The sequence below is a fragment of the Arvicanthis niloticus genome, chromosome 27, assembly GCF_011762505.2.
Source record: "Arvicanthis niloticus isolate mArvNil1 chromosome 27, mArvNil1.pat.X, whole genome shotgun sequence".
In the NCBI taxonomy this organism is placed as follows: Eukaryota; Metazoa; Chordata; class Mammalia; order Rodentia; family Muridae; genus Arvicanthis; species Arvicanthis niloticus.
Window position 1 is genome coordinate 23,199,751 of NC_133435.1, and position 20,951 is coordinate 23,220,701.

General features: G+C 38.5%; 1 protein-coding gene and 1 pseudogene across 1 annotated transcript in view; both read left to right on the forward strand.

The window, feature by feature from the left end:
- LOC143439594 (serine/threonine-protein kinase greatwall-like) overlaps positions 1–20,951 on the forward strand; it is a 29,472-nt gene that overhangs the window by 391 nt on the left and 8,130 nt on the right. The window contains 10 exon segments of the mRNA XM_076925931.1: positions 319–379; positions 381–414; positions 5,113–5,225; positions 5,645–5,773; positions 5,962–5,995; positions 8,570–8,742; positions 10,122–10,124; positions 12,446–12,934; positions 12,936–13,553; positions 16,630–16,774. Coding sequence (XP_076782046.1) covers positions 319–379; positions 381–414; positions 5,113–5,225; positions 5,645–5,773; positions 5,962–5,995; positions 8,570–8,742; positions 10,122–10,124; positions 12,446–12,934; positions 12,936–13,553; positions 16,630–16,774 — 1,799 coding nt within the window.
- Positions 10,286–10,971, forward strand: LOC143439816 (prothymosin alpha pseudogene; annotated as a pseudogene).

Below are 20,951 nucleotides of genomic sequence, written 5' to 3' on the forward strand. Positions count from 1 at the left end.
AGTGGCTCTGCTCTGTTAAAGCTTAATCATGCCTTACTTTTAAAAGGTGGATATAAATTTGCACTGGCAGGAGGATGAGATGTCCAAAAATAATGCCAAACAATCTAGTATTGAACCACACAACTTTTTGTAGATTCTAATATGTAACAGATATTTCTGAGAGCTGTTTTCTATACGTTTATTTTAAAGAAAATAACTATGGTTGTCTTTTGTAATTCACCCCACTTTACCTGGTATTTTAACATCAAAATTACTTTTCTCAGTATCAGTTTGCTTTTTTTTTTTTTTTTTTTTTTTTTTTTTTTTTTTTTGTATATTCAGGGATTTGAAACCGGACAATATGCTTATTTCCAATGAGGGTCATATTAAGCTGACAGACCTTTTTTGGCCTTTCCAGGGTTACTCTGAATAGAGGTAAGAATGACAGCAGGTAAGCGCCTTTTTAAAAACCCAACAAACTTTGAGACTCTTCCATTACCTTTTTTTACTATACTAGATAAAATGTGACAGCTGTTTGTTCGGCAGTAGGCTAGAAATGAGTATGTGATGTTGGTTTTGTCCCACTCAAAGGAGGCTTGGGGTATGTTGGCAGAATGTTTGCTTAACTGGATCCATCCTAGAACAAAAAAGAAGAAAGAAGAGGAGGAAGAAACAAACAAATAAAAGATCATTCTTAGATTTTCAAAGATCCTTAAAATTCCTTAGATATTTAAAACTGGAAGTGGCAGCCACCGTTCTCTTTATCATGCTGAAACAGGATGGATATTTAAGCATGAACAATCTAACCCAGAGCTGATTCCTAAAACACTTATGCAGGTTCATCTTGCCACCACCAAGACCTTGACAGATACAATTTGTTCCTGTATGTAAGGAAATAAGTTCATTTCTGAGTAGAAATTTGTAAAATGCTAGCATGAAAAAACAACAAAGTAAACAAAGTAACCATTTCACACTGTTGATATCGCAAAGGATTACTGACCCATGAATAAAACTACAAAAGAAAAAAAAAAGAAAGAAAGAAAGTACAGTTTTTCTAAAGAGATTGTATATTGGCTTAATGCTGTCAAAAGGAAATTTGTATATTAAAAAGACAAAATACTTTCATTCTCTCTGATTTTATATGGGGTTTTTTGGGGGGAAGAAGGTAAAATAACACAGGGTTTCTGTAGCCTTGTTTGTACTCAAACTTGTTATGTAGCCAAAAATATCCGTGAACTCCTGCCTCCATCTCCCAAGTGCTGGGATTATAAAAGTAGATCACTGACTATACCTGGTTTTGATGTTTTGATTTCTAAATACTAGAGACTGAACTCAAGGCCTCTTGTACGCTAAGCAAGCATTTTGACACTAAGCTACATTCCCAGCCTGTCGATCTTAGGTTTTGAAGTTTAAGGCACTGTGTCTAGGGAACAAACTGTAAGCGAATAAAATGATTTGCAGTACCATTGTGTAATGAATTAAAACAAGACTTTACTTAAGTTCATCATAGAAATGTGGCAAGGTGATAAATTACCAACTTGGAAGTAGAGCTGATTCTCTATTAAGAAGTACACAAGGGTTGGGGATTTAGCTCAGTGGTAGAGCGATTGCCTAGCAAGCACAAGGCCCTGGGTTCAGTCATCAGCTCTGGGAGAAAAAAAAAAGTGCATAAGAGGGACTAGTGAAATGGCTCAACAATTAAAAGTGTTTGCTGCACATGCAGAGAACCAGAGTTCAGTTCCATGCTCTGACTTCCTGGGGCTTGCACCTGCCTATAATCCTGCTCCAGGGGATCTGCTGCTCTCTGCTGGCCTCCACAGGCACACACATGCATTTGGGCTTACAGACATGCAGACACACACTTGGACACATAAATCCATTTTTTTGTAAAGAAGTATAGATGAAGAAGAGAGGTGAAGAGACGCTGGGGTAGGGTAAGGAATGAGAACAAAGTGTAACCACACCATCTATAAAGATGCTGTTGGTGGAATCCAGCCCTTTGTGCGCTAATTTAAAAACTTAAAAAACAAACCGAAGGAAAACTGTAGATGAGAATGCTACACATGGCCCTGCGGTAATTTGCTTGCTAAGCATATCCAGGGCCCTAGATCTGTATCCCAGCAACACAGATACACACACCAAAAGGGTTGTAGGAAAAGGCAGAGCTTTTTGGTTTAGATTTTGGATTATTTATTTATTTATTTATTTATTATTGTGTATATGTGCATGATGTGGAGGCATTCCTGGCATGTGTGGAGATCAGAGAAACAACTTCGTGGAATAAGTTCTGTCCCTTCTACCTTTACATGGATTCCAGAGTTCAAACTCAGGTCACTAGGCTAAGCCACCTCACTAGCCCTTGTTTTTGGACTTTTCATACATGTTCTTATTCTATAGCCCTGACTAGCCTAGAATTCATTATATAGATCAGGCTGGCCTTGAATTTGTGAGTCTTCCTGTCTCTCTAGCCTCTGCCCCGGAACACAGGTATACAGTCATGTGATGTCACACCCAGTTCTTTCAAAAGATTTGTTTAATGTATGAAGCGTGATGTAAAATTGGAACTCAAAATTGTAAGCTCTAAATTATAATTGTTTGAAAATACAAGTCTACAATTATACCTAAATTAAGTAAACATCTTACCTAAGCTGATATGAAAGTCTTTATAGTCTTCCTAATCCCACTTCATATAATTTTTCACGTGTCTTGTTTCAGAGGTAATATCTGTGCAGTCTATAGGAGGTTCCATTAGGGATGTTCTATAATATATAATATATTCACCATATTAGCTTTCTTTTAACATAAATAGCAAACCCAGCTCCTAATCAGTTACTGCAAAATTGGGAAAGGACAATATTGGTATGTTGAAGTCATTTTTGGTCACAAAGGAAGGCAGGCCTAGAATATGTAAGGTTATTATTCCTTTTTTTTTAACTGCTTCATCAGTGTGAAACAAATGAAATTGGTATGTTCAGACTTGTAGTATAATGCTTTTGTTTTAAGACAGGGCCTCCCTTGGACCTTGAACTCAAAGTAATCTTACTGCTTCAGCCTTCCAAGAGCTTGGGTTTCAGGTTGAATATATTTCTTAAAGACTTACATCAAATAGAACAGGCTTTTACTTTATCATCTAAATAAAATAATGAAGTATTATATTCAACGTTGAATTATTTTAAAGTAGTATCTCAATCACTGTCATTGCTATGAGAGACAGCACAATCAAAGCAACTCTTATAAAAGCAAGCAGCTAAGTGGGGGCTTGCTTGCAGTTTCAGGGCATAGGTCCGTTATCATCATAGCAGAGAGCTTGGCTGCATACAAGCAGGTACTGGAACAGTAACTGAGAGCTTTACATCCTGATCCGTAGGCAGATCGAGAGAGATTGGACCTGGTATGTGCTTTTGAAACCTCAACACTCACCCTGCAGTGACACAGTTCCTCAAACAAGGTCACATCTTCTCCAACAAGGCCACACTTCCTAATCCTTCTAATCCTTTCAAACAGTTCCACTCCCAGGTCACTAAGCATTCAAATATATTGACACATGCTAATAAAATAGATTCATTTCTCTCTTGACCTAAACTTAACATATTAGTTGATATAAAAGCCCCATAGTTGAATTAACTTATTTCCTTTTTTTTCTCAGTACTTTATTTATAACAAAAATTTTCTTGCCTAATTTCAGAGCTTATAATTTTTAAGTCTAACAGGTAACAGTGAATTTTCATACATGTTTATAATGTGTTTTAGTCATATTCACACACACACACTTCCCCGTCACCCCACGTCCACTGATCCCCTTCCTCTTCCCAATTAGTGCATCTGATGTTTTCATGTCTTTCGTGTTTTCTTAAATGCCCAGTTAGTTATGGTAGGGTCATTTCCTAGAGTGTGTGCCCTTAACAGTAGCTACCTCAGAGAAAGAACTGTCTCTTCCTCCCCCAGAAACCATTAATAACATATAGATCCTCAGGAAAGAGAAACCTTATTAACACCTCCCCACCCCGTGGCATAATGTTGGTGGGCCTAATCTTAAGTCTTGCTCAGGTGATCACATTGGCTTAGATTTAAGAATCCTGTAGTCATTCCTGTAAGTCAGAATTCCACGCCAGTCTCCCCCACTTGCCAGCTGTAGTGAACTGTGTCCCTTCTGAGCACTCAACAGTCACTTGTTTTTATCACTTTGATTGGTTATGAGCATCTGGACTTACTAAGCCCACTTCAAAAATAAACTTCTCCAGCTAGAGCCAACAGCAACAATGACCTATGGCTAGTAAACACAATTATTTTGACGGTGATTTGACGGGTACACCATATCCATTTGTCAGAATAAGAGCAGTAGGGACCTCCCCCTCTCCAGGACCTAATACATCCCCAGCCATGAACTTAGGACTGAGTTCAGAGTTTCAGACAAGGATTCCCTCCCTCGGAGCAGGGCTTAAATCCATTCAGAGACTAGTAAGTCACCCACATAACACACTTAAAACTATTGCACCAGTGGTCATGTCTGCCTCTAGTCTAGCCGCAGTATGTATCTACAGCTCAATAAAACTGTTACTGATTATCCCCAGCCCCTCCCTGGCAGACCTCTAGCACTCTCTGGTACTGTGATGGCTAGCCAGCAGGAAGGAAACTCCTAGCTCTATTCCATGGTAGTGTTTCTGTATCTTACAGTGAGAGACTGTAGTTTGCTCAGCAGTAAGCCATACAATCTCATTTTGGTGACTAGTCAATAGCAGTGGCAATTGCTTGACTGAGATAACTGATAATTAGTGAGCTAGTGTTTCCTGAATAGTTGATAGCATTCTGAGTTATTTCACTGTATTCAACCTATTCTACAAGACTGTTCTAGAAAACTTTTTTTTTTTCCAGTCCTGAGACTTAAACCCTGGGCCTTTTGCATGCTATTCTAGGCAAGACACTCTGCAACTGAGCTATATCTCTACTCAAAATTTTAATGATTTCAATTAGTTAATTACTTATAAATGTTGCCTCTGCACATACATATCCTACGCCAGCCAGTTCTGTAGGAACTGAACGCAGAAAGACAAAGTTCAGAACATGTATTGTTTATATACTCAATGATAAACAAAGGTTTTAAATATATTCATGTATTTTTCTTTGCATGTATAGACATCAATATGATGGACATTCTCACAACACCATCAATGTCTAAACCAAAGCGAGATTATTCAAGAACCCCAGGACAAGTCTTATCTCCCATCAGTTCTTTGGGATTTTTAAGTACTTCATAAGGAAAACTTATAAAATACATGATTTACATGATTACCACTGAAAATTGTAAAGCCTGCTTTAAAATAAAAATAGGATGGATGTAAGTACCAAGCATGAGACAGCATTACTGTTGGCAGTTCTTTTATTCAGGTGGTAGAGCTTCTACTGTATTCACCTGAAGCGGAAGCTCTTAGTACTTGTGTTTAATTTTTGCTTTTAGTATTTTTTTTCTTTTTCAAACATTTTTATCCATTTAGGTGTAGTGTGTACATCAGAGTGCACAAGTGGAAACAGAGGACACTTGTACAAGTCAGTTCTCTTCTTCTGCCACATGGAGAATCAGGGATTGAAGTCACGCCATCAGGTGGCAGGTGCCTTTACCTTGACCATCTCACTGACCCCAAATAATTTTGCTTTTTAATAGTTCATACCAGTTGGAGAAAAAGATCAAGACTCTGCAAACATGTTTTCAACCCCTAAGTCTAAAGGACAACTTTCTCAAGGATTAATTTGTCCTATGTCCGTAGATCAGAAGGAGCCGACTTCTTCATTTTTTTTTGTTGTTGTTGTTGTTTTGTTGGTTTTTTGTTTGTTTGTTTGTTTGTTTGAGACAGGGTTTCTCTGTATAGCCTTGGCTGTCCTGGAACTCACTCTGTAGACCAGGCTGGCCTTGAACTCAGAAATCTGCCTGCCTTTCCCTCCCAAGTGCTGGGATTACAGGAGTGGGCCACCACTGCCCGGCAGGAGCCGACTTCTTACTCAAGCAAGCTACTAATATCATGTGAGTATAAAAGGGTATCTTATTCCACTAAGTGTGTACTTTAAAGAACAAAAATATCTCAAAACTTTAAATTTCTAATAGCAATTTAATAACTTCAGGCCGTCTGTGGCCCTCCTATATTTCATTACATATACGCCATTTCTGACAAACACAGTAGATTTTATAAGTCCATAGAATAAACCATCTTGCTAATAATCATATTCAATTATCTAAATGATTGTTGGGTGAATTTCACTATAATTGGGTCTATGGAAATTTTGCATGAAAAGAATAAAGTAACAGCAGTGTTTGGTTCTTTGTAAACTTACTTTAAAATTTTTCAAGGTAATTTAAATTTAAAAGCTCAAAATAAAGGTTGCATTTTCTTGTTACTATTTGTTTTGGGGGTAGGATTTTGGTTTAGTTTTGAGGCTTTTGTTTGTTTATTTTCTTTTGTTTTGTTTTGCTAGTGTTTTTGAGACAAGTTCTCAATATGTTGTCCAGGCTGATGTTGAACTATGAGCTGAGATTGGCCTGTAAATTTCAATCCTCTTGCCTCGGCCTCCCAAGTAAAAAAGTTAAGGGTGTGTCTCACCATGACTGGTTTCCAAGTAAACATATCTTTGCATTTGAAAATGGAAGCTGAGGATAGTGTCACACATCTTTAATCCCAGCACCCAGAGGCAGCTAAGTCCTTAGTTCAAGACCTACCGATCCACCTAGAGGATTTGTGTATGAAAAATTAAGTTGTATTAGATGGGTTTTGAAATGAAATTTCCTTCCTAGTTGTAAAATGTAATGCTTACTATGTTACAAGGCTCTAATCTCCTAGAGTTTAATGCCATGTCCATCCCTATTGGAGAAAGAAAAACGATGTATGTTTCTTACCTCTCTATTGCTATAATAAAACTGCATGATCAAGGCAACTTAACAAGAGAAAGCATTTCAGAATTTAACTGGGCTTCCAGTTCCAGAGGTTAGAGGTCATGACGGCAGAGCTAGGACACGGAAGTAAGTGGTTTGAGCAACAGCTGGAAGTTCACATCTTGATCCACAAGCAGGAGGCCAAGGACACACTGGCAATGTCTTCTTTAGCCTCAGGTCTGTACCCATGGCAAACCTCCTCTTACAAGGCTACAACTAATCCTTCCCAAACAGTTTTGTCAACTGGGGACCAATCAGTCCAACATGAGCCTTTGCAGGCCACTCTCATTCAAGCTGTCACAGTGTGCATCCATTATATGTACATAAACTCTTTAGATCCTCTTGTAAGTCAGTAAAGCATAACTGTCTCGGTCTAATGGAAAGTGAAGTGAGGGCCTTTATTCAGTCTACAAAACCACTTGAGAAAGCCAGCATGGTGGTGCACTGTTGTAATTTCAACACTAAAGATAGGACAGGGCTGACTGGCCAGCCAGCCTAGACTGCTTATCCAGCTTTAGACCAGAAAAGAGACCTTATCTCAAAAAACTAAGTAGGGACTAGAGAGATGGCTCGGCAGTTAAGGGCACTGGCTGCTTTTCCAGAGAACCTGTGTTCAATTCCCAGTGCCTACATGGCAGCTCACAACTGTCTACAACTCTGGTTCCAGGGATCTTACACATACTCTAGCCTCCACGGGTACTAGGCATGCACATGGTGTAGACATACATGCAAGCAAAACACTTAAAATTTACATAATACATATAAAATTTTAAAACTTACTTTAAATGCATATTTTTTTAAAAATAAGAAGATGCATGGTGCATGGGACACTCTGCCCCAGACTGATCTCTGGCCTCCAACTCAAATGCACACACACACACACACACACACACACACACACACAGCTAAGGAGCAACCGTTTCCAGGTATTTATGTAGGATAAAGGAGCATGTGTACTCTGGGTGCTTCCTTTTCACAGTGGCTCATTTGTCAGTTTTCTATCATGTGACTTATCAGATCATAGGAACAAAATCCCTTAAAAAGAGGTATAAGTGCATAGGTGTAAATCTCACTGTTAGAATATTTGAGACACACACACACACACACACACACACACACACACACACACACACACGGTCATGGGTTCAGTCCTGAGCACTGCAAAAAAAAAAAAAACAACAAAAAAAAACAATAAATGCCTGTGGCTTTCTGTAATTCTCACACCAATGAGCATTATAAATTTCAACATCTCCAGCTACAGCATTAATTAAACATAAATTGAGCTAGATAAACCTAATAACATTCTATCCTTACAGCATATCTTATTAATTTATAGCAGTGAATGGTCCATTATTGATAACTCCAAAATAAATCATATGTAGCTCAAAATCAATTTCCTTCTGATTGTATTTTAATTTCCTTATCTTGGCTTTCATTTTACAAATGAAAGTGATTTGGTTTAGTTATAACCTTCAAAGCATTGCCTACATTTGAAACAGTTCCTGAATATAAACATAATAAAAATCGTAGCAGATGTATTTTTGTGGACTAGGTGATGTTGATAACGAATAGTCACAATATATAATATATAGTACAGTTACCTGGAAAGAGTCAAGACCCATAAACAACTATTAACTGTGAAAATAAACTAGCATTTTCTTTTCCCTACAGGTTTTGAAACACTTGCATCCAATCCAGAAATACCTGTGAAATGTCTGACTTCTAATCTACTCCAGTGTAGGAAAAGACTGGGTACCTCAAGTACCAGTAACCAGTCTCATACCTTCGTATCCAGTGTGGAGTCAGAATGCCACAGCAGTCCCAAGTGGGAAAGAGACTGCCAGGTTAGGAGGAAGTACACATAACCTAAAATAATAATAAAATAATAATGCACATGAAACCAATGATACCAACACCATACCTTTCCATAAGAAACCTGTAGGAAATGACATTGCTACATGGGCACAGTTGATGTATTAGAAAAAAATTCTTCATTTTTCTTAATACTGTGTCAGATTCTTGTAAAAAGCTTCAATTCTTCTCTCATTTAGTTGTGATTCTGGTCTTAATGTATGATGAACAAATAAGTATTGTAGTAAATGGACAGAAAATGTTTGACTTCCAGGCAGACTTTTTCATTTCCTTTTGTAATAAAGACATTAGATAACTGGGGGTTTGTTGTTTGTTTCCTAACATAATTTTAAAACTTATACTATCTCTTTCAGTACTGTTTACTACGACTTTCTCATTTAATAGAATGGAAACTCTTCAGATATAATTTTTAGGACATAAAGTTAATAGGGATGTTTCCTTAAAAGTGTCTATTACAGAGCAGCTGTTAGCCACATGAATAGATGGTCTTTAAATTATTTTACTTATGCCAGGCTGTGGTGGTCGTGCCTTAAGCCCTGCATTCAGGAGGCAGATGCAGGTGGATCTCTAGGTTCCAGAACAGCCAAGGCTACAAAAAAAAATCCTGCCTTGAACCAACCCCACAAATATTATTTTATTTAATTTATACATTGTTTTTGCTTTTTCTATAAAGTTACTGATGCTAATAAATAGAAAAGGTCATAGAAACGTAAGTGTAAAATAATACTAAGTTCTCCTCCGTCAAAGGTTAAGATCAAAATAAGTCATTTGATAAAGCAATTTATATCATATTTGCTTCTTATTCCCAGAAATCTGACTTTGTTCATCACTGTTGGATATTTGTATTTTTAGGGTAAAGTCAAACATAGATAAAATGAGTCTTTTTCTTTTTAGACTTTGCTACAGATACACATGCTGTATAATAACCAGATTCTTACTCCTAGAACTCTTATTTCATCCCCTTCATATTACAGAGATCATACTGTGCACTGTTTCAGTCTATCTATAGCTCCACTTTCTCCCACTCAGCACTACACTGAGGAAGCATGCCTGAGAGCACAGCCGACTAGAGCATAGGAAAGCTGAGATCATACAAGTAACAGTGGACCAGAAGGGGCTCTGATAACACTATCAGTTCTATACCAGAAACACCACTGAATTATAATTCAAAAATCTTTTTGCTTAGAACTAAGTGTTCCTCACTACTAAGTAAGTTAATGATAGTTAACAAAGTTTGATGTTTGAACATTAAAAATAGATGCCAGTAAGGCTAGGGTTGTATCTTTGTGGGGTCGTTCTTGTTTTGCATAATCCTAAATTCAGTCTCTGGTAATGCCAGGAAAACAAAAAGGAAGTATTGACATTGTAGAAGATTCACGCTATGAAAGTATTCTTATAAAATCCCCCCCACTGGCTGCTCTGAAAAGCCATCTTTGCATTGTTCCCTGGTCTAGCTCCACGCTCACTGCAGCTACCTTTGCCTCCCACCGCCTTCTGCAACGCGGACTCCGGCAGCTTTCTCGCTAGAGTCCCCGAACTCCAGTAATTCCTCATTCTCTGCATCGGACCACCGGCGCGCCCCACCATGTCAGACGCAGCAGTGGACACCAGCTCCGAGATCACCACCAAGGACTTGAAGGAGAAGAAGGAAGTTGTGGAGGAGGCAGAGAATGGAAGAGATGCACCTGCCAATGGGAACGCTCAGAATGAGGAAAATGGGGAGCAGGAGGCTGACAATGAGGTAGATGAAGAAGAGGAAGGAAGAAGAGGAGGAGGAAGGTGACAGTGAGTGAGATGAAGATGAGGAAGCTGAGGCTCCTACGGGCAAGCGGGTAGCTGAGGATGATGAGGATGATGATGTTGACACCAAGAAGCAGAAGACTGAGGAGGATGACTAGACAGCAAAAGGAAAAGCTAACCTTACGCACCGTGACCTATTCACCCTCCACTTCCCGTCTCAGAATTTAAACGTGGTCACCTTCGAGTAGAGAAGCAGGCCCCGCTCACAGCGGGCAGTGCCACCCACAGATGGCATGTGCTCTCCAACACCCCACCAAAACCACAACAGGAATTGGCAACATGGGAGGAAAAAAGAACCAGAACTTCCCAGGCCCTGCTTTTTTTCTTAAAAATACTTTAAAAGGAAAATTTGTTTGTATTTTTTATTTACATTTTATATTTTTGTACATATTGTTAGGGGTCAGCCATTTTTAATGATAACGAGTGACCAAACCAGCCTTCAGAGCGTTTTCTATCCTACTTCAGACTTTACTTGTGGTGTGACCATGTTCATTATAATCTCAAAGGAGAAAAAAAACCTTGTAAAAAAAAAAAAGGCAAAAACAACAACAAAAAAACCAATCTTATTCCAAGCATTCCAGTAACTTTTTTTGTATATGTACCTAGCTGTACTATAAGTTGTTGATTTGTATGAAATGGTTTAAAAGGCCAAAGATAAAAGATTTTTTTTCCTTTTTTTTTTTTTTTTGTTCTATGAAGTTGATGTTTATTTTTTTGGCCTGTTTGATGTATGTGTGAAACACTGTCCTCAATAAACCGGAATTTTATTTTGCTGAGTTGTTCTAACAAAAATAAATTAAAAAATAAATAAATAAATAAATAAATAAATAAATAAATAAAATCCTATAGGGCTACAGAGATGGTTCAGCAGTTAAGAGCACTGGCTGCTCTTACACAATATATTGTGTATATAATATATACAAAATTCTGAAACAAGTACCTTCAGGTTTTTTTTAATTCAGTCTTCAAGAAAAGCGTTTTGCTCTTCTGGGGCTGGTCTAGTGCTTGCCTAGCAGGCACAGCACTCTGGCTCAGTCTCCAGCACCATGAAACTTGGGTCTGGTGGCACATACTGTAATTCCATCAGCGTTCAGGCTCATCCTTGCTAAGTGTTTAGTTATGGCAAGCCTGAGATACATGAGGCTGTTTCAAAAAAGAAAAGGAAGATTGTGGGAGGCTGTGACTGGCAGGAGCCAGTGAGTGGGATGTAAAGTGAGTGAGTAAAATAATAATGATAATTAAAAGGAAGAAAAGCACTTTGTTTTCAATCCAGTGTCAGTTGATCTTTTTGATAATTACTTTTTTATTAATTTATTTATTTTTGTCCACTGACATACTCTACATCTGAGTTATATCCACAGCCCCAACAATGGATTTTAATTCATACATATTTCTGGTTTTATGTTATTGTTTATATAGTGACACATGTTTACAATAACTACTTTTGGTCAGTAATTTTTCAGTCAGTAGATTTTAGGCTTTTACATTTTGCCATTTTAAACAAAATCACCATATCCCTATTGCAAAATAGATCGTGTACTATATTTATAATATAAGCCTACCCCAAAATTTGACTGAATATATTCTGTTAACTTTTCTTGTTTAATATCATGTAGCATGTTATCAAAATAATTATTGAGACATAATTTATTTAAATTGTAATCAATGTTACATTTGGAACAATGTGATTATAACCAATGTAGTATTATATTGTAGCTTATACTATAACTGTTTTTAATTCTTCTGTTTCATCTAAAAACAATAAAAGATCACATACTAGTTCACTGGGTTACTTATCACATGTGGGGAATCATAGATTGGAAGCTATGAAAGATCTAAGATGTGTAACTGAGAGTAGCATTCACCTCCTCATAGAGTACCAAGTCCTCAGGCTGTGCAGGGATGAGCTGGAATGCAGCTGAAATGCTGTATGCAAAATCTACAAGTGCCATCGAGACAGCAACAGATGTGGAATTAACACGTTCTCCCATTCACGACAGCAGTGCCATTCCCACCACTGGAAGCAACCAAGAGACCCTCCCTAGAAAAAGCTTCAGGGAAATCTCTTGGGAAGCAAGAGAACCAGATATAAATAATGAGAACATGACCATTGACGAGGGACAGTCTGGTTTCTATCAATCCAGTCAGTGGGCTGTAAAGTCCAGTGCTACATCTGAAGAACACCTTGGTAAAAGAAACTGTAAAAGAAATTTCCACTTGGTTGACTCCAGTCCTTGTCAGGAAATTATACAAAGTGAAAAACACTGTATGGAGTCTGAGGCCAATAAGGAAAGGTCAGGCTACTGTACAAATCAAAATACAGGCTTGACCGCTGAAGTCCAGAACCTAAGGCTATCTATCAGTGTGCGGAAGTCAGCAACATGACTATGCTAATAAGGAGAACATTGTCACCTATTTAACTGCAGAAGAACTGCACATACCAACGATAGCAAAGAACCTTATGTCTGAACTCGATGAAGACTGCGAGCTGAGCAGTAAAAAGGACTGCCTCAATTCTAATTCTGTATGTTCTGATGAGGACAGAGCTCCTAAAACTGTCTGTATGGATTCTGATTCATCCTTTCCTGGAGCGTCTATGATGGAAAGTTCACTGGAAATTCAGGCCTTAGAACCAGATAAAAGCATCAGAGACTTCTCTTTTGAACAACCAAATACTGAAGATCTACTTATGTTACCAAAATGCCAAGGGAATTCCTTGCTAAAAGATGACTGGCATGCTTCTATCCAAGACATTAGCCAAATGTTAGCTCCTCCTTCAAAGGTGCCCAAAACATTAACGTCTAAAACCAACATCGTGGCTTTTCGAAGTTTTAACAGTCATATTAATGCATCCAGTAATTCAGAACCATCCAAAATGAGCATCACTTCTTTAGATGGTATGGACATTTCCTGTGATTACAGTGGTTCATATCCCATGGCTGTGACCCCTACTGAGAAAGGAAGGGTCTGTATGTCACATCAGGTATATTCCACTTTATTCTTTCAATATTAGAATAGTAACCTATTAAGACACATGCTTGCCTCGTGGCCAGGTTATATGGTATTAATTATACAGCTTGATTCTCCTGTAGATTGTTGAAACTTTTCATGTATAAAAGTAAAGCTGATAGTGATGTTTATTATTTTTTGTTTAATTTTTATTAAATATTATATTTATTTACAATACAGATATCATCCCCTTTCCCCATTTCCCCTCCCTAGAAACCCGCTATTCTATACCCCCTCTTTTTCATTCTTTTATACCATTTTGATTACATCATGTATTAAGGTCAGTTCTAGGTTGAAGGTCTAGCAATACAATAGATGCGAATAGTTGAGGAACAAGCAATACAATAAAGACAAATCGTCAAAGAAAAAGCAAGGCATTAAACCCAGTTACCTGAACACTCCTGTGATCATTGTTTCTAAAGGCTTATCAAGATGACCAAAATATCTGAGCCTACTTCCCTATCCTAGCCCAAGGTCATTTTCATGTCTGAAGCCTACTTTCTTGTTCTAGCCTAAAATTTAGATTCCTGTTTGAAATTAATTTTTTGTTCTGGCCTAATATTTAGATTCTTGCCTGAGATTACTTCTTTGTTGTAGCCTACAGTTTAGACTCCTACCTGAAATTACTTCTTTGTTCTAGTGTAATGTCAGATACCTGCTCGAAGCCTACTTCCTTGTCCTTGGACAATGTCTTATTCCTGTCAAGCAGCCCCTTTCCTTGTCCTTGGCCCATGTCAGCTTTTTGCCAAGCAGTCCCAATGGCTCTCCACCTCTCCCCCTTTTTTATTTTGTTAACACTGAGCTTGACTTAGGTTGTTCTGACAAGAATGCCTTCCTTGTCCATCATGGAATATGCATTATCAAAGGCAATGCACTTCTGCCTTAGGTTGGTAAGACTCTGGGCAGAATCTTACCCATCCTTGGCTTGCCAGCCTGTTAATTTATTTTTTTTTCTTTTTTTCTTTTATATTTTATTTACATTTAAGATGCCATCCCCTTTCCACATTTCCCCTCCCTAGAACACCCCTGTCCCATGCCCCCCCTTTCCTTTTTGCTTTTATACGATTTTTTTTAAATGTTAATCAAAGGATTTATAAGTTTGGTAATGCTCAATCAGAAGCGTAACCCAATACCCAACCTAGATATAAAAACTATCTTTGACTGGTGGAGACATGTGAACATCTGCCTCCATGCCCCCTCTCTCTTTCTCTCTCTCATCACCTAGCTTCTCCTCTTCTTCATCTTCTCTCCTTGTTCCAGCTCTTCCTCTCAGTACTCCTTCCCACTTAGCTCCTCCTCTTCCTGTTAAAGTAGAACTTTTCTCTCAAAATACACTTAGAGCATACTTATTCCTAATTGTACCAGTGAGGTACAAGATAGTCCTAATACCCAGTCCATCATTCTGTTGACTAACCAGAACCTCTGTCATCTCTTCTAACTAAAACACTTACTTTTGATCCTGGCTTTTTGCCTTTAGAATGAATGTCAGCTGAAAACCATCTACTCAGATCTTTTCTCTCAAAGTAAATAGCCAGGAATGGTTATGAGACTATAGGTCTTCAACCCCATCAGAAATCCAGAATGACTGAGTTAACTGAAGTTATGGGAAGCACTAAGCATAGCTTCTAAAACTTAGTCAATTTATAGAGACCTCTGAACACCTGAAAAGCCCCTATACTACTGAACGTTGGAGCATCAAATCTTCAGCCTTCTGGCCCAGAATCATCTGACAGACCTTAGTGATGCACGATTATTAAGGGCTGATTACTCTGTCTAGGCAGATATAATCAGTCGACTATTCTGCATGTGTATCCTTTTCTGGACAGTAATTTGTCTGTAGATGGAGAGAGGCAATTCTTGCCTAGTGGCTGTCACCGCACAACTGGAGCATCATCCTCTGAGTGTGTTAGTCTTTGGCAGACCTCTAAGGAGACAGCTATATCATGTTCCTCACATTATACACTTCCAGCCATCCGTTCTTGGATGTTGGGGGCAGAGCTGCCACCCAAGATCTGCTCAGTGCTCTGGCCCAGACTGGAAGGGACCAGTGTTCCGGGCCAGGAGTGACTTCCTGGGTGCTTGTGGGTCCCAGTTACTCCCTGTTTAGGGCAGGCCCTGCTGTCTGCTTACCTAAGATACTGCCTGAGTTAGAACGCCTGGGATCCCTGCTTCCTCTGAGTTCTTGGAGGTTTGGGGCAGAGCTGCCACCCAAGATCTGCTCAGTGCTCTGGCCCAGACCGGAAGGAACCCGATGTTTATTATTCTTAATAGTTGTATAACTGTGCTCTTCTAAGGAACTGATCTCAATATACTTTGATAGGAAATTGAAGTTTATCTCAATATCCTCCAACAACATATATATTTCAAATATTATTTGTCTTTATTTTCTATACTATATAAACCAAAAATTCCATTTCTTTTATTTCTTTGATGGGGCATTATAAAAAGATTACACTCCAAATTTAGGTTATGAGATTTCAGTTTTCCTTTAAGGGATTAGATGCACCTTAACCTCAGAACCTATTTTCCAAATGCCTGTAAGGGGCAAAAGCCCTGTTGTACTGCTTTCAAAGGTTGGTGTTAAACAGCAGTTCCATTAAAACCTTTAAGGACCACTTAGTGCAAGAGGTGACAGATACTTGGTTCATCTTACATATCGTATTAATATTTTTCAATCATTTTGTCAGCAATACCTTTTCTTATTTGTATCAATCTAGGCTGTCAAGGTGCTTTTCTTAGGTGGAATACCTCCTTATAAACTTTTAATCTGAATTCCTTGGAGGCTAAACCAGAATCATGGGTTTGAGGTCAGTGTGAGCTACATAGTAAAACTCTCTCAAAAGAAATTGTTTTCGTTTACAGTCATATCTTACTGAAACAATTGATGTTATCTGAGCTATTGAATTTTATTACAGTAAGAACCTTTTTATAATGATAACTAGCCTGACTCTGCTTTTAAATCCCTGATTTGAATGCATGTTTCATACCTAGAGAATGTTTGTTGTTACTCATTTGAAAGAAATTAAGATATTTGTTGTCTCTTGAATGAGCAGACTCCAAATCAGGTCAAGTTGTTCCCAACATCATACAGAACTCCAAAGAGTGTGAGAAGAGGGGCACCGCCAGTAGAAGACGGACGAATTCTAGGGACTCCAGATTACCTGGCACCTGAGCTCTTACTGGGTACAGCCCATGGTAAGATATGCATTATGTGTCTTGGGTTTCATATCTTATCATTGACTACATTACCCTTTTATATGAATTTTTTTTTGATCTGTATTCAATCCCTGGAAACTACATGGTTCCTCTTCTTCACTAAGTTGTCTTCTAACATACTGTGGGCATGGGGTTGGTTTGTTTGTTTGTTTGTTTGTTTGTTTTATTAATCATTCCATTCATTTACATCTCAAATGACAGCCCACTTCCTGATTACCCCTCCACAAATCCCCCATCCCACATCTACCCTCTCCTCCCTCCCCTTTGTCTCTATGAGGGTACTTACCTACCCACCCACCCTCTCCCACCCCACCACTCCAGCACCTGGGGCATCAAACCTCCACAAGACCAAAGGCCCTCCCCCATTGATGTCAGACAAGGCCATCCTCTGCTACATACGTATTTAGAGCCATGTATCCCTCCCTGTACACTCCTTGGTTGGTGGTCTAGTCCCTGGGAGCACTGGGTGGTGTGGCCAGCTAACATTGTTCTTCCCATGGGGTTGCAATCCCCCTCCTCTACTCCAGTCCTTCTGCCAGCTCCCCGACTGGAGTCCCGTACTTAGTCTGATGGTTGCCTCCTAGCATCCGCATCTGCATTGGTCAGTTGCTGGCAGAACCTCCCAAGGAACAGCCACACCAGGTTCCTGTCAGCAAGCACCTCTTGGCAACAGCAACAGTGTCAGTATTTGGTGTCTGTGATCCTAGATGTGTCAGAACACCTGGAGGGCCAAGCTGCAACTGATCGTCGGCTAAGTTCTTGGGAATCCAGAGCAAAGATTCTGCTCCAAGCACAGGTACAAACCGGAAGGCTTTTTTGTTTGTTTTATTTTTGCTCTTTGAGACAGCATTTTCCTATGTAGACCTGGTTTCAATACTTAAAAAGATTACATGGCATCTCTTTGTAATGGAGCATTTATAGTGGGAAAAAGGAAACAACTTGGGGCTGTGGAGATAGCCAGGTCAGTTAATGAAATGTTTGCCATGCAAACATAAGAACCTGAGTCAGATTCACCAAGAGCACCTACATTAACAATGAGTCATGAAATGGGAGAGTGAGGTGGCATGTTGGCCAACGCCTATAATCTTAGCCGTGAAGAGACAGACAGAGAAAGGAGGGTCCTGGGTGCTTGCTGGCCTGCCAGTCTTGCCAAATCAGTGAGTTCTAGGTTTAGTCAAGAGACTTTGTTTCACAAAATTAGGCAGAGACTAATAGAGGAAGATGCTTCACGTGAATTTTGTGGCCTCTCCATGTGTGCACATACCCACACATGCATATATACATACACAATGCATAAATCACAACACGTACACGTTTCAAAAAAAAAGTATTCTCTGGGTGTAGGGGAATAAACACTTTAAATCATGTAGCCGTTTCTCTTGTGTTTATTTATTTTGTGGGGCTGAAGATAAAAACCAAGGCCTTAAATGTGCTCTGGGAAAGAGTTCTACCACTGAGACACATCTGAGATTCAGTGGTTTCGCCTTCTTTGATTCAGTCTCACTGAGTCTGCCCTCAATCTCAACCAAAGTGACTTTAAAGTTAACCCTAAATTTCTGTTCACTCTTCAGAATTTAACCTTATTGTCAAGTCACAGCAATGCAAAAAGCAACTAATGCAGTTAGGTGTTAACAGTTACATTTAACAGTTTATTTATACTTTGGATTTCTATAATAGAGACTGGAACATAAGCACAGCCAAATATCCCAAATCCCAACTGTCCTGCCGTGGTCTGGAGAGGCAGGTCACACACTCGGTTCTCAGTGTCTGAGACACCCCAGCAGTAAGCAGGCCGAGTCAGTTCCAGTGAAGCTCTGGTCATTTTCTTTCCCATGTCTCATTCAAACTTGGAGCAGAGCTTGTAAGACATGGCCGACACACACTCAGTAATCTATCAACTCCAGCTCTGATTTACTTTTAGATCATTTTGACTGTTTATGTGAATTAGACCAACAAATACAGACATTTGTATACAAAACAGAAGAGCTTACAGTGTACTTATGAAATTTAAATACAGGCAAAAAAAACCCCAACAAAATCTTATTAAGTTAAACAGATTATTACAATGCAATTTTGTAATGAAAAAAATTTTCATGAAAAATTATAGTTAACTAAATATTAGCCCTTTTTTATAAAATAGTAACTTTTTTAAACGATTGCCTTATTCTTATTATTGTATGAGTGTCTGCATTTATGTATGTTCACCAGGTGCATGCCTGGTGTCCAGAGAGGCCAGAAGAGTGTCAGATTCATTGTAAGACATCACACTGTAGATCCCGGGAACCAAACTCAGAACTCAAGAAAATGGTTTTCTTGAGTTACAATCTACATTATTTACAATTCACTCAATTAATGTATGTAATGCAGGGTTTTGTTTGTTTGCTTGTTTCAGTGTATTTCCAAAGTTGTATAAGCGTCACTATAATATTAAGACATTCCAATCAGCTGTAAACCATGTATCCTTTGATAGCTCCACCTTCTTTCTCCTGCTCTCTGCCCTACCCCAGCTCCAGTCAGACACTGCTCTACTTCAAAGCTTTGCCTAATCTGGGTAATTTATACCAACAGTCATAACAACAGCAATACAAATCACCCTTATCTATCCTCACCAGAACAGTCAATCCAGAAATGAACCAACCTCCAGGAAGGTACATTAGAATAAAATAATACTTTGCCTATCTCTTTTTTTCTTCCTTTCTCTTTCAAAAAAAAAAAATGCTTCTTTCTACATTCTGAAGTAAACTATATTCATCTGCCAAGCTGATAATACAAAATATTACAAAGTTAGTAGCTCAAAATGCAGCAAAAATGTCTGCTTCACAGATCTAAAAGTTTGAAGTCCAGAGTAGAGACTTTTAAAATCCGTAGAAGAAGCAAGCCTTCCATGATGTGCAAGCTTGTGATAGTTTCCTAGCCTTCTATCTCTTTATATGTGGTGTTTTCTCTGTATCAAAATAGCTGCATTATTTTGACATGTCATCATGAGTTTTTAAATTTATGCATTAATTTCTTTTAATATTTTGTTGACATACCAAGTAATGAGTTTCATTATGTATGTATGTATTATGTGTGTATTCTGTATGTATGTATGTATGTATTATGTGTGTATTATGTATGTATGTATGTATTCTGTGTGTATTGTGTATGTATGTATGTATGTATGTATTATGTGTGTATTCTGTATTATGTATGTATGTTTTTATTATGTGTGTATTATGTATATATGTATGTATTATGTGTGTATTATGTATGTATGTAGTATTACATGTGTATTTGTGTGTATTATGTATGTATGTATGTATTATGTGTGTATTATGTTTGTATGTATGTATGTATGTATGTATGTAGCATTACACTTGGCTAATATTAGTACTCCTACTCACTGGAAACCTTCCTCTACTCAAATAGTCTTGCTTCTGCTTTTACGTCAGGTGTGTGTGTGGTTTTTTTTTATTACATTTATTAATGTAGTGTGTGCATGTGTATGTAATTCAAGGGAAAATTTCTGAGCTCCAGATTCAGCGAGAAATCTTGTCTCAAAAAAATAAGATCGATAAAGGAAGATACCAATGCTTTAGTTGCTATTCAATTGCTATTAAGAGACACCATGACTAAGGCAACTCTTAGAAAAGGAAGCATTTAATTGGGGGCTTGCTTACAGTTTCAGAGGCGTAGTGCATTCCCGTCATGGCAGGAAGCATGGTGGCAGGCAGGGATTAGAGCAGTAGCTGAGGGGGCGCTAAGCATCCTGACCATCCTTTCTAGCATGAGAGCACTGGGCTTAGCTTAAGCTTTGAGACCTCAAAGCCCACCCCTAGTGATACACTTCCTCCAGCAACCATGCCTCCTAATCCTTCTAACCTTTCTCAAATAGTGCCATGCATTCAAATTGACTAAGCATTCAAATATATAAGCATATAGGGGTCATTCTTATTCAAACCATCACACCTAATGTTAACCTTTTGTCTCCACACACACATGCACAGATGAGTGCACATGCACAGACCATACATGCATGCAGCACACACGTAAAATAAATACAGGATCAATCTTTGTCCTCTGTAACTAAGGATTGAACGTCTTCTGGCCTCCAGGCACATGCATACACATGGCATTCACTCACACAGACACATAAATAAAAATAATAAAAGAATAA